The sequence below is a fragment of the Trachypithecus francoisi genome, unplaced genomic scaffold, assembly GCF_009764315.1.
Source record: "Trachypithecus francoisi isolate TF-2019V2 unplaced genomic scaffold, Tfra_2.0 Lachesis_group13, whole genome shotgun sequence".
NCBI classification, from domain to species: domain Eukaryota; kingdom Metazoa; phylum Chordata; class Mammalia; order Primates; family Cercopithecidae; genus Trachypithecus; species Trachypithecus francoisi.
The window spans coordinates 13948742-13961601 of NW_022681458.1; the positions used below are offsets into that span (position 1 = coordinate 13948742).

The window sequence follows — 12860 nt, forward strand, 5'->3', positions numbered from 1 at the left end:
AAATTAGCCGGGCGAGGTGGCGGGCGCCTGTAGTCCCAGCTACTCAGGAGGCTGAGGCAGGAGAATGGCGTGAACCCGGGAGGCGGAGCTTGCAGTGAGCTGAGGTCCGGCCACTGTACTCCAGCCTGGGCGACAGAGCGAGACTCCGTCTCAAAAAAAAAAAAAAAAAAGGTCATATTAATTTCAAGCCTTATGGTAATCAGAAATCAAAAAATATACAACAGATACACAAAAAATAAAAAGCAAGAAATTAAAACATATCTCCAGAGAACATCACTCACTACAAGGAAGACAGGAAGGAAGGGAAGAGGAAAGAGAAGACCACAAAACAACCAGAAAATAAATAGCAAAATGGTAGGAGTAAATCCTTACTAAACACTAATAGCATTAAATGAAAAAAGACTAAATGATGCAGAACAGAATGAATGCATTAAAAAACAAGGTCCAGTAATCTGTTGCCTACAAGAAACAGACTTCACCTATAGAGAATGAAAATGCATATAGAGGCCGGGCGCAGTGGCTCAAGCCTATAATCCCAGCACTTTGGGAGGCCGAGGCGGGCGGATAATGAGGTCAGGAGATCGAGACCATCCTGGCTAACACAGTGAAACCCCGTCTCTACTAAAAATACAAAAAATTAGCTGGGCATGGTGGCACGCACCTGTAGTCCCAGCTACTTGGGAGGCTGAGGCAGGAGAATGGTGTAAACCTGGGAGATGGAGCTTGCAGTGAGCCCAGGTCACACCACTGCACTCTAGCCTGGGCAACAGAGTGAGACTCTGTCTCAAAAGAAAGAAAGAAAGAAAGAAAATTCATAATATAGACTGAAAATAAAGAAATGGAAAAAGATATTTCATTCCAGTGGAAACCAGTAAAGAACAGGAGCAGCTATGCTTATATCAGACAAAACAGATTTGAAGATAAAAACTATAAAAAGAGACAATGTAATTATATTATGATAAAGGGGCCAGTCAATTCAGTAAGAGGATACATCAATTATAAATATATATGCATCTAACACTGGGGCACCCAGATATATAAAGCAAATATTATTAGAGCTTAAGAGAGAGATTGATCCCAATACAATAATAGCTGGAGCCTTCAACACCCCACTTAAAGCAATGGAAAAGTGTTCCAGAAAGATACTCGACAAAGAAAAGTAACACTTAATCTGCCCTATAGACCAAACGGACCTAACAGATATTTACAGAACATTTCATCCAACAGCTGCGGAACACACGTTATTTTCCTCAGCACATGAATCCTTCTCAAGGGCAGACCATATGTGAGGCCACAAAAAAGTCTTTTAAAAAGTTGAGAAAAACTGAAATTATATCAAGTATCATCTCTGACCACCATGGAATAAGATTAGAAATCACTAAAAAGAGGAATTTGTGAAACTACACAAATACATGGAAATTGAACAATATGTTCCTAAATGACCAGTGGGTTAATGAGGAAATTAAGAAGGAAATTCAAAAATTTCTTGAAACAAATTATAATACAAACACAACATACTGAAACCTATGGGGTACAGTGAAAGCAGGACTAAGAGGGAAGTTTATAGCAATAGGTGCCTATATCTAAAAGGTAGAAAAACTTCAAATAACATAATGATTCATTTTAAACCACTGGAAAAGCAAAAGCAAACAAAACAAAAAAATAGTAGAAGAAAAGTAATAAAGTTAAGAGTAGAACTAAATGAAACGAAAAAAATACAAAAGATTAATGAAACAAAAAGTTGTTCTTTTGAAAACATAAACAAAATCAACACACCTTTAGCCAGGCTAAGAAAAAAGAAGACCCAAATGAAAATGAGATTAAAACTATAGACATTAAGGCCGGGCGCGGTGGCTCAAGCCTGTAATCCCAGCACTTTGGGAGGCCGAGACGGGCGGATCACGAGGTCAGGAGATCGAGACCATCCTGGCTAATACGGTGAAACCCCGTCTCTACTAAAAAAATACAAAAAAAAACTAGCCGGGCGACGAGGCGGGCGCCTGTAGTCCCAGCTACTCGGGAGGCTGAGACAGGAGAATGGCGTGAACCCGGGAGGTGGAGCTTGCAGTGAGCTGAGATCCGGCCACTGCACTCCAGCCTGGGCGACAGAGTGAGACTCCGTCTCAAAAAAAAAAAAAAAAAAACTATAGACATTAAAACCTATTCTACAGAAATTCAAAGGCTTGTTAAAGGCTACTATGAGCAACTGTATGCCAATAAATTGGAAAACCTAGAAGAAATGAATAAATTCCTAGACACACACAACTTACCAAGATGAAACCATGAAGAAACCCAAAACCTAAATAAACCAATACAAAGTAATGAGATTGGTGCCGTAATAAAAAGTTTCCTAGCAAAGAAAAGCCCAGGACCCAATGGCTTCACTGCTATATTTTACCAAATGTTTAAAAAGGAATGAATACCAATCCAACACAAACTATCTTTAAAAACAGAGGCAGAGGGAATACTTCCACACTAATTCTATGAGGCCAGTATTATCCTGATACCAAAACCAGACAAAGATATCAAAGAAAACTACAGGCCAATATCCCTGATGAACATTGATGCAAAGATAATAGCAAATTGAATTCAACATAATAAAAAGATAATTCATTATGACCACTGGATTTATCCCAGTGATGCAAGGACAGTTTAACATAAGCACATCAATCAATGTGATACACGATATCAACAGAATGAAGGACAAAAATCATATGGTCATTTCCATTGATGTGGAAAAAGCATTTAATAAAATTCAACATCCCTTCATGACAAAAAACCCTAAAAAATGAGTATAGAAGGAATATTCCTCAACACAATAAAAGCCAAATACAACAGACCAACAGCTAGTATCATGTTGAAAGGGGAAAAACTGAAAGCCTTTCCTCTAAGCTCTGGAACACAACAAAGATGCACACTTTCACCACTGTTTTTCAACACAGTACTGGAAGTCCTAGCTAGAGCAATCAGACAAGACAAACAAATAAAGGGAATCCAAATTGGAAAGGAAGAAGCCAAATTATCTTTGTTTGCAGGAGGTATGGATCTTATACTTGGAAAACCCCCAAAATTCCACCAAAAAACTATTAAAACTGATAAATTCAGGAAAGTTGCAGGATACAAAATCAACATACAAAAGTCAGCAGCAGTTCAATATACTAACAGTGAACAATCTGAAAAACCAAGAAAGTAATCCCATTTAAAATAGCTACAAGTAAAATAAAATACCTAGGAATTAACTTTATCAAAGAAGTCAAAGATCTCTACAATGAAAACTATAAAATATTGATGAAAACACTGAAGCAGACACAAAAAGTGGAAAGATATTCCATGTTCATGGATTGGAAGACTCAATATTGTTAAAATGTCCATACCAACTAAAGCAAACTACAGATTCAATGCAACCCCTATCAAAATACCAATGACATTCATCACAGAAATAGAAAAAGTAATGGTAATATTTACGTGGAACCACAGAAGACCAAAAATAGCCAAAACTATCCTAAGCAGAAAGAAGCAAACTGGAAGGATCACATTACGCCACTTTGAATTATACTACAAAGCTATAATAACCAAAAGACCATGGTACTGGCATAAAACCAGACACACAGATCGGTGGAAGAGAACAGAGAATCCAGAAACAAATCCATACATTTATGGTGATCTCATTTTCAACAAAGGTGCCAAGAGAATACATTGGGGGAAAGGACAGTCTCTTCAACAAATACTTTTGGGGAAACTGGATATCCATACACAGAAGAATGAAACTAGACCCCCATCTCTCACCATATACAAAAATCAATTTCAAATGGATTAAATACTTAAATCTAAGACCTCAAACTATGAGTCTACTAAAAGAAAATGTTGGGGAATCTCTCTAGGACATTGGATTAGGCAAAGATTTATTGAGTAATACTCCATAAGACATAGGTCAAAAAACAAAAATCAGCAAATGGGATCACATCATGTTAAAAACCTTCTTTACAGGAAAGGAAACAATCAACAAAGTGAAGAGACAACGCACAGAATGGGCGAAAAATATGTGCAAACTATCCATCTGACAAGAGGTTAATAACCAGAATACATAAGGAGTTCAAACAGCTGCTTATATATAGGATAAAACCTAATAATCTAATTTTTAAACCATGCAAAAGATCTGAATAGACATTTCTCAAAAGAAGGCATACAAATAACAAAAAGGCATATGAAAAGGTTCTCAATATCATTGATCCTCAGAGAAATGCAAATCAAAACTACAATGAAACATCATTTCACTCCAGTTAAAATGGCTTTTATCCAAGAGACAGGCAATAACAAATGCTGGCAAGGATATGGAGAAAAGGGAATCCTTATACAGTTTTGGTGTGAATGTAAATTAGTACAACCACTATGGAGAACAGCTTGGAGGTTCCACAGAAAACTAAATGTAGAGCTACCATATGATCCAGCAATTCTACTCCTAGGTATATGCCCAAAAGAAAGGAAATAATTATATCAAAGAAATATCTATATTCCCATGTTTACTGTAGCACTATTCACAGTAGTCAAGATTTGGGAGCAACCTAAGTATCCATCAACAGATGAGTGGATAAAGAAACTGTGGTACTTGTACACAATAGAATACTATTCATCCATAAAACAAAATGAAATCCTGTCATTTGCAACAACGTAGATGGAACTGGAGGTCACTGTGTTAAGTGAAATAAGCCAGGCACAGAAAGACAAACTTGGCATGCTCTTATTTATTTGTGGGAGCTATAAAATTAAAATGAACTCATGGAGATAGAGATGAAATGACGGTTACCAGATGCTGGGGTGGAGGATAAGCAGAAATGAAGATGGTTAATGGGTACAAAAAATAATTAGAATGAGTAAGATCTAGTATTTAATAGCACAACAGGGTGACTACAGTCAACAATTTTTTTTGTACATTTAAAAATAACTAAAAGAGTAGAACTGGATTGTTTGTAACACAAAGAAAGGACAAATGCTTGAGGTGATGGATACTCCATTTACCCTGACGTATTATACATTGCATGCCTGTATCAAAATTCTCATGTACCCCATAAATACATACACCTGCTACGTACCCACAAAAATTAAAAATAAAAATAAAAAATAAATGTGGTGAGACAAACAAACTAAGTAACTCTCTGCTAATATACACCAAATTATTTTTAGATGCACACTGGTCACTTAGAAGTCTTTGGGTTATATGTTAAAATTGTTTTCAATTTTCCTAATAGGAGTTAGTATTAATTACTTCATTGCATGAGTTCTTTACATACTGATTATATTAATTCTTTGTTACAGTTTTTATTGATCTTTCACAATTTTTTCATTACTTTTCTGCTTAGAAAGTCCTATATTCAAAAATCATCAATTATTAAATTTCATGATTTTCTTTTTAAAATTATTTATTTTTATATTTCATTCACTGTAATTCAAAATGCTAAACAGGCCACTCTGTTTCAGATGTACTAAGTGGCCGTTTGAGAGACAAACAAGTTCTATGTACTTGTATGATTTTTCATGAATGGAAAGAAGAGACTGCTTTAAATTCTGAAAACACATGTGTAGGAGGAAGGGAAAAAAAGGGGGAAAAAACCTATGACTTTGTTAAAATAAAAGGTCAGATAGCAAAAATAATCCAGCACAAACTCTGGATCATTTAGTCCTAACAGTCTTATACTGTGAGGAGTTTTAGAACTTAATTCCATACTCACAAAGTAGAAACTAGATTTTTTCAGATCAAGCAACTAGTTAGAGGTAGAAATAAAACCTTTGGCTTCAACATAATCCCAGAAATACTCTTCTCACCAAGCAAGTCTTATAGCATCTGATGTGTAAAAACCTTTTTTTTTTAAGTAAAAATGATTAATTTCTTATATAAAAATAATAACTTCACTGAAATGTTTTAAGGATAAGAAAAAACAAAATAATTTAAAATAGGGGTAGTAAAAATTTTATGTTGTTTCTATTTCTGTTCAGTACACTCTCTTGAGTTATTTTTACAAGACGTTTTTTAAGAATGAGATTTAAATTTATGAAAAATCAACACTACTATCAGATGACTTTCTGAAATCTGTCAAGGTAGCCTGTTTTTTTTTTTTTTGGTTTTTTTTTTTTTTTTTTGCCTGTTAGTATATATTTCAATACCATTTATTGTTAAGAAGGAAAAAATTAATATTAATGACTTATATTAATTTAATAATATACACATTCTTTTCTAAGGAAACATCTCAAAAATCTACTCCAACTTCCTTCTGACTCCCAAAATGTAAGACCCTTCCTTTGTACCTAGATTCAAGTCTCTAAAATTGCTCTAAAATCATCAAGATCATCAGAGGATGCTTTCCTATTTCCTCTACAGATCAAGGTCATCAGAGGATGCTTTCCTATTTCCTCTACAGATCTTCCATGCTCATGTCTCTCAGCCCAAATTATTGAAGGAAGTCATTATTTTCTCTCTCTTTCTAAAAAAAACACCCGTACTACTAGTACTAACTTCCTGTATAGTTACTTATGGGGGCATATAGCAACGCTTTAGAAATAAAACCACAAAAAGTAAGCTTGCCCTCTTGCGTTTCCTTTCTCTTACTACATTTAACACGGGAGGTTTTCTATGTCTCACATTCAAATATTCTCACCCGGGCTACCTAATTTTTCCCTCTGATTTTTCATCACTCTTTATGAAGGTTTGCTACTTTAGAATACACATTTTCTTAGCCGAAGGTAATAATCAGACGATGTCCCCCAAATATAAGTCCAAATCTTTCCTTTAATGCTGTGTTCTTTGGCTCTTGGGACTTTATCTGAAGTCAGCCTAGATGGGGATAGAGACAGGCTGTATGAAGTCCACGCTGAGAAGTTTTGCCCTGCCCTACGTGTCCCGTAGTATTTCATGGATAGCCCAGTGGTGATTAAACCTCTGTGTGCACAGGAATAACCATTAGAATTTGTTAAAATACAGACTGTGGGCCCTTACCCCGGATTTCAGGATTCCATGGCTAAGGCATGCTTTTGAATGATTGTGATACTGGCAGTTCACTGACTACATGTGATACAGTGATTACAAAAATGGCTACAGTTCTCCACCTCTCCCTCTATCCGTAACCATTGCACGTGACTTTGCTGTTCCTCCAAGAGGTGGAGACTATCTCCCTATCCCATGAATCTGAGCTAGTCTTGTTACCTGCTTCAGCAACTGTATACAGAATACAGTGGAACTGACACTGTGCCAGCATAAGACTTGTTGATTTCTGCACTCTCCTGTAAACCTTATGCTGTGGCCTGGTGAATGAGCCCAGGCTAGCCTGCTGGATGAGGAATGAGGCGTGGCATACCACCACCATCAGTCAGGCAGGCATGTAGAGGAAGCCACCCTAGAGCAGCCAGACCCCAGCAGACCACTGCAGACACCTTAGCTCGCTAGCCAAAATCGGCTAAGCCTGGCCCAGCTGCTTCACATACTCACAAGCAAGAATAAATGTTTACTGTTTAAATCCATGAGTCTCAGGGTGATTCTTTACACAGTGATAGATTACTGATATATCATCACAGTTCTGAAACTCTTCACCTGAGAAACACAGATTTATGCCTTCCTCTCCACTTCCCCTGCCACCTTCGTAATTTAGGCTTTCCTTTCTTGTCCAGGTTACTGCAATATAGTCTTCCAACTTGTCTCCCTGCTTGTTGTCATTCCCCACCTCCACGCACACTGTTGCTGCTAAGACTGTGTTCCCTAAAGTCAGAAATTATATTGTTATAATTTATGTACTTTCATCATCTAGCATAATGCTTGGTACCCGACGGGTGCTCAATCTTGTTTGCAGAATGACTGCTACTACCAGATTCTTATAACAGAGCTCTGACCACATCAGTCTCCATGTAGACCTCTATTGGCATTTATACCACATACTAAATCCACTTTCCATTTGGCCTATTTAATCCCAGAACCCCTGTGATCCAGCCCCAGCCTAGCTTCCCAATCTTCTACCCTTTCTTCTCTTATTGTCCATTCAAAAGTGAGGGCTGGCGGAACATGACCCTAACTTCTATGCTGATACTCAGACTTCTACAGAGAATGCCTGTCCACCGCTCTTCAAGTTCTACACATCCTTGAAGGTCCAACTCAAACGCTATCTCCTCTGTGAAAATCTGATATTTCTAGGTATGACAAAGCTCACCATCTTCTCCCTACCTCTAGCACTTAGCTTGAGCCTCTCTTAGTCACCTGATACTAGGGTTACCTGTGTGGTATCACATCTAGTAGGCATATGCCCAAACACAGATGGTTAACTTTTTGAGGGTAGGTTCCACCTTTTACCACAGTGTTTCCTATTGTACCTACCACTGTACATGAAACATAAAACTTTAACAAATGCCCTTTAAATGAATAGCTGATTTTTAGTCACTACTCAAACAATAAAAACAGTAATTCCCAAACTCATAATCCAAACCTAGAACAAAGACGGCAGAATAAATACAGCGTTTTTTCAGATATCGATTTGTAAAAGAAACTCCTGGAAAGCCTGTTCAAAATACAAATTTCTAGGCTCTACCCTCAGACAGATTGGTTCAGCAGAAGTCAAACCTGAGCTTGAATTCTCAGCCCACGTGATGTTGAAGGAGATTTGTGGAAGGTTTATGGGCAATATTTTGATACTTAGTGACATTGAGCCTTCTTTACACATATGAATTCCAAAGAAAATCTTTTTTAATCATGCATCTAAGAATTTTAAGTTTCTTGACTTTAATGCCAAAGCATCGAGTGCAGCAGGCCTATAAAAAGAACCACTTTAACAATACATACCCAGTCTGGCACCTTACTAGCTTAGGTTGCTGGGAATATGGCATCACACCCCATTCTTTGTAATCACAATCTGCACACATTTTTCATCTACGTATCCTTTTTCTGAACTATTTAAAATTTAATTTGCTACAAATAGCCCTTTTTCAGGCTACCTTACCACAAGAGGTATGCTTTAAAATAACTGAAGGGCACAAGACTCCTACCTCGGTCCCAGAGGCTGGCTCGCAAAGCTCTCTCAAGCTGTTCTTCTTCACTCAGTCCTGCTGTGTACGTGTCATAGTTCCCGGGTGCTTCTTCATAGTGACCCGGCCTGCCATGCGGGTAATAATCCTGATATCCGGAGCTGCCTACAGGCACAAGGAAAAGGTTCTAGAACACAGCTATGGACTGTTGTTTTATACTTCCTGTTTTGTATAAGCAAAGACAAGCAAGTAAGGCACAACATTATTTTAGGTATAATAATTATCCTCAAAATCAGAAAAGATGCCAAATGGTGATCGTCTTGTCACTGTATCCTCAGTGCCCACCATGGGGCTGGACACGAATGAGTCCTTATGTGCTAAAGAGGAAAGGAGATATTAATTCAGAGGGTAGTCAGAAGTCCTGGGGAAGAGACTGGAATGAGCTATTGATATATGGAGTGGATTCTTTCAGCTTAGAGCTATTCAATACTTGGAGAGTTTGCAGTGAACTCCTGGCTTGAGTCAAGAGAATGGTGGAAACAACAGTTAATAAAGTCTTAATGTCTTGTTGCTCTGTACAATGAGGGGCAGATCAATGTTTCATACAGATCCCACAGAATACTTCAGACAATAACAACACTAAGATGCAGCCAGTTTCTCTGCAATTGTAATTCTACGTCAGAGATTATAGTTCCCCCCAAAAAAGGGTTTCTAGATAAAACAAGAAAGAAAATACAACTTCAAAGAAAAATAGTTGCTAGATAAAACAAGAGAGAAGAGACAACTTGGTCATTAAATAATGCTTTAGGTACCAAACTTAGGTACTCCATTAATAAAGGTCAATAACAGAGAAAAGTTCCTTTTTGCAAGATATTTCCATTGATCTTTTCAGTTTGAGTTTACTCCTTACATTTTCTTTAACTGCCAATAGTTAGAGAATTTGTTTGGAAGAGATTTTTGTTCCCCACAGAAGGTTACCAATCTCATTCTGGCATAAAGAGAGAGAAGTAAAACAGTCTGTTTGATTTTTTTCTCTTCTTTCCTGCCATTATTATATTCTTTGAAATTGATGCTTCAAATATTTAAATAATGTGGTTTGGATTGCTGATGAAGATTCCTAACCTTTACTATGAGTCTTGTGACAGAGCTCCATATTATCCCACAGTACAGCAGTACAGGCCTGAGTTAGAGCTTTAATAAGGCTACAGAAAAAATCACAATCCAGTCAAAAGAGGAACATTGAATGGCAGAATCTCACTAATTGAGATTTCATGCTCAGAATTTTTGATAGTTGGTCCTGAGAATTTTTGATAGTTGGTCCTGAGGCTATTTAAAATTTACTGTTGTATTGTTTATGAATATTTACCTAATATGCAAGATTAAAAGGGAAACTGTTAATCGGCACTCTAGTAGACTTCATTTTCATATAAACAACAAATGACAAAACACACTAGTTTCAGCTGACAGCCTAATATAATTATGTTTATATAAATATTGGTCATGAAAAGTAGTTGTGTCTATTGATGTTTTTAGAACAGCTTTATTGCGATATAATTGACATCCATACAATTGATCAATTTAAAGTATACAACTCAGTGGTTTTTAGTATATTTTAGAGTTGCACCATCATTACCACAATCAATTTTGGGCATTTTCATCACCCCAAAAAGAAATCTGTACTCTTTAGCTAACAATCCTCACCTGCCCATCCCTTCTCCAGCTCTAAGTAAGCACTAATCTACTTTCTGTCTCTACAGAATATGCCTATTTCGGATAACTCATATAAACAAAATAATGTAATATGTGGCATTTTGTGTCTAGCTTATTTCACTTAGTACATTTTCCAGGTTCATCAATTTTGTTATATTTATCGGTACTTCATTCTTTTGTATGGGCAAATAATATTCCACTGTATAGCTTATACCACATTTTGTTTATCCATGTGTCAACTGATAGACATTTGTATTATTTCTACCTTTTGACTATTATGAATAATGCTGCTACAAACATTTGTGAGCAAGTTTTTATGTGGACATACGCTTTCATTTCTTTTGAGTATATACCTAGAAGTGGAACTGCTGCATCACATGGCAATTCTGTTTAAATATTTGAGGAATCACCAGAATGTTGTCCAAAGTAACTGTACCATTTTCTATTCCTACAAGCAGTGTATGTGGGTTCCAATTTCTCCACATCCTCACTAACACTTGCTATTATTTGCCATTTTATTCACAAACATCCTAGGGCATATGAAGTGGTATCTCACTGTGGTTTTGATGACTAATAATGTTGAGTGTCATTTTATGTGCTTATTGGCCATGTGTATATCTTCTTGGAGAAATGTCTACCTAGATCTTTTGTCCATTCTTAGTGATTGTGATAAAACTCTTCTAACTTGATTCCATTTTACTGAATGTCCTTGAAAGTAAAAGAAAAAGGAATGATTTAAATAAACATTAAATCAAATTGTTTAGGATTTTGGAGACTAATTCTGAAAAGCCTTGCCCCAGTGCAGTAAACATTAATGAGGATTTACTAAATACCTCTAACAACCCAACTTTCATATTTTCTCTCACCTGTTTCCCATGTCAAAATATTAACATTATTGATATTTAAAACAGGAAAAGGAGACAAGTACATTTTCCAAATCCTCACAATGGCTTAAAACTGAACTTGGATCTTACCATTTTAAATATGAACACTTATTCTTAAACTGGTCTCTATCCAATAGAATCAGAAAAATTCAGCCCCCACTGCTGCGTTGGGGAACACCCAGCCAGCAAGTTTCAGACCTTGAGAGTAAAGGAAACCGTGGTAGTGTTTTTACAAATCTTATTTTTCATTCCTTATCAAAAAAAAAAAAAAAAAAAGACCTTTCACGCGAGGACAAATGGTAAAAACACAATTAATATATCTTCTTCACAAAGAATCAAAGAAAGTGGCACCCATTCTGCAACACTAATAGAATATTTAGAGACACGTCACTGAATAGCATGGGATGCTCCAGCAATCCCTGCATAGAGAAATGGCCCAATTCCCTAAGAGTGCCAATTATTTTACTGGAATACAAAAAGTATATTGGGTAATTTCCCACACGGCTCATTATCACTTTCAAACCCCTGTGGAAAGCCATTCTGTTATGTAAGATCTAAGCAGCATTTCTACCTATCTACCCCCCAAAATGCTCAGTTAATTCAAAAGTCAAAATAACCCAAGGTCTCTGAATATTTGCTCACCATGTAGAAATTCTATATCTACACAGAGTTTTAATTGCCAGATACACATGTGATGATTTGAGGCAACATTTTCTTGATGTAGAAAAACATTTTTCTTCATGCTATTTCTTATTTTAAAATAATCTAGCAGTTCTTCAATGAAATAAAGTCAACAACTCTAAACATCTGAATACTATAAAAACACATTTGGTACTTGTCAGACAAAACATGGGGAAAGAAAATGGGAACGCTTTGGTGCCTTAAATCAGAAAGACCAGTATGGTTAAACGTTCTGTATCATCGATCATAAATCATCAACAGGACTCAAAATCTCATCAATATCTATTATCATGAAAACAGGTCTCCTCCCATAGGACCCAAAATTTTCTATGGCTGTTTCACTGGCCCAATGAGACGTTTTAAAATCTTCATAATAAACATTCCTGGAAAAACCTAGCAATCAAACAAATAAGATAAATAAATTTAAATTATGTCCTGAGAGGAATACTAATTTTTTTTTTTTTTAGTTGCATACTTAGGCTCTGTAGTAAAAGAAAATCTGGTTATCATTATTCTATTAACTACTCCATCTGTTCCTTATACACATACCAGGATTTCATGGCAAAGGAGATCAAGAAACACCAGCAA

The 12860-nt window shown here is 36.4% G+C and overlaps 1 protein-coding gene across 14 annotated transcripts in view; it reads right to left on the reverse strand.

Moving 5' to 3' along the window:
- RHBDD1 (rhomboid domain containing 1) overlaps positions 1-12860 on the reverse strand; it is a 214585-nt gene that overhangs the window by 121470 nt on the left and 80255 nt on the right. For 12 of the 14 annotated variants that reach the window (XM_033230031.1, XM_033230034.1, XM_033230030.1 and 9 more), the window contains exon 6: positions 9019-9162. The exons of the other annotated variants lie outside the window; for them this stretch is intronic. In XM_033230031.1, coding sequence (XP_033085922.1) covers positions 9019-9162 — 144 coding nt within the window. The remainder of the gene's footprint in view (positions 1-9018; positions 9163-12860) is intronic. 14 annotated transcript variants of the gene reach the window in all.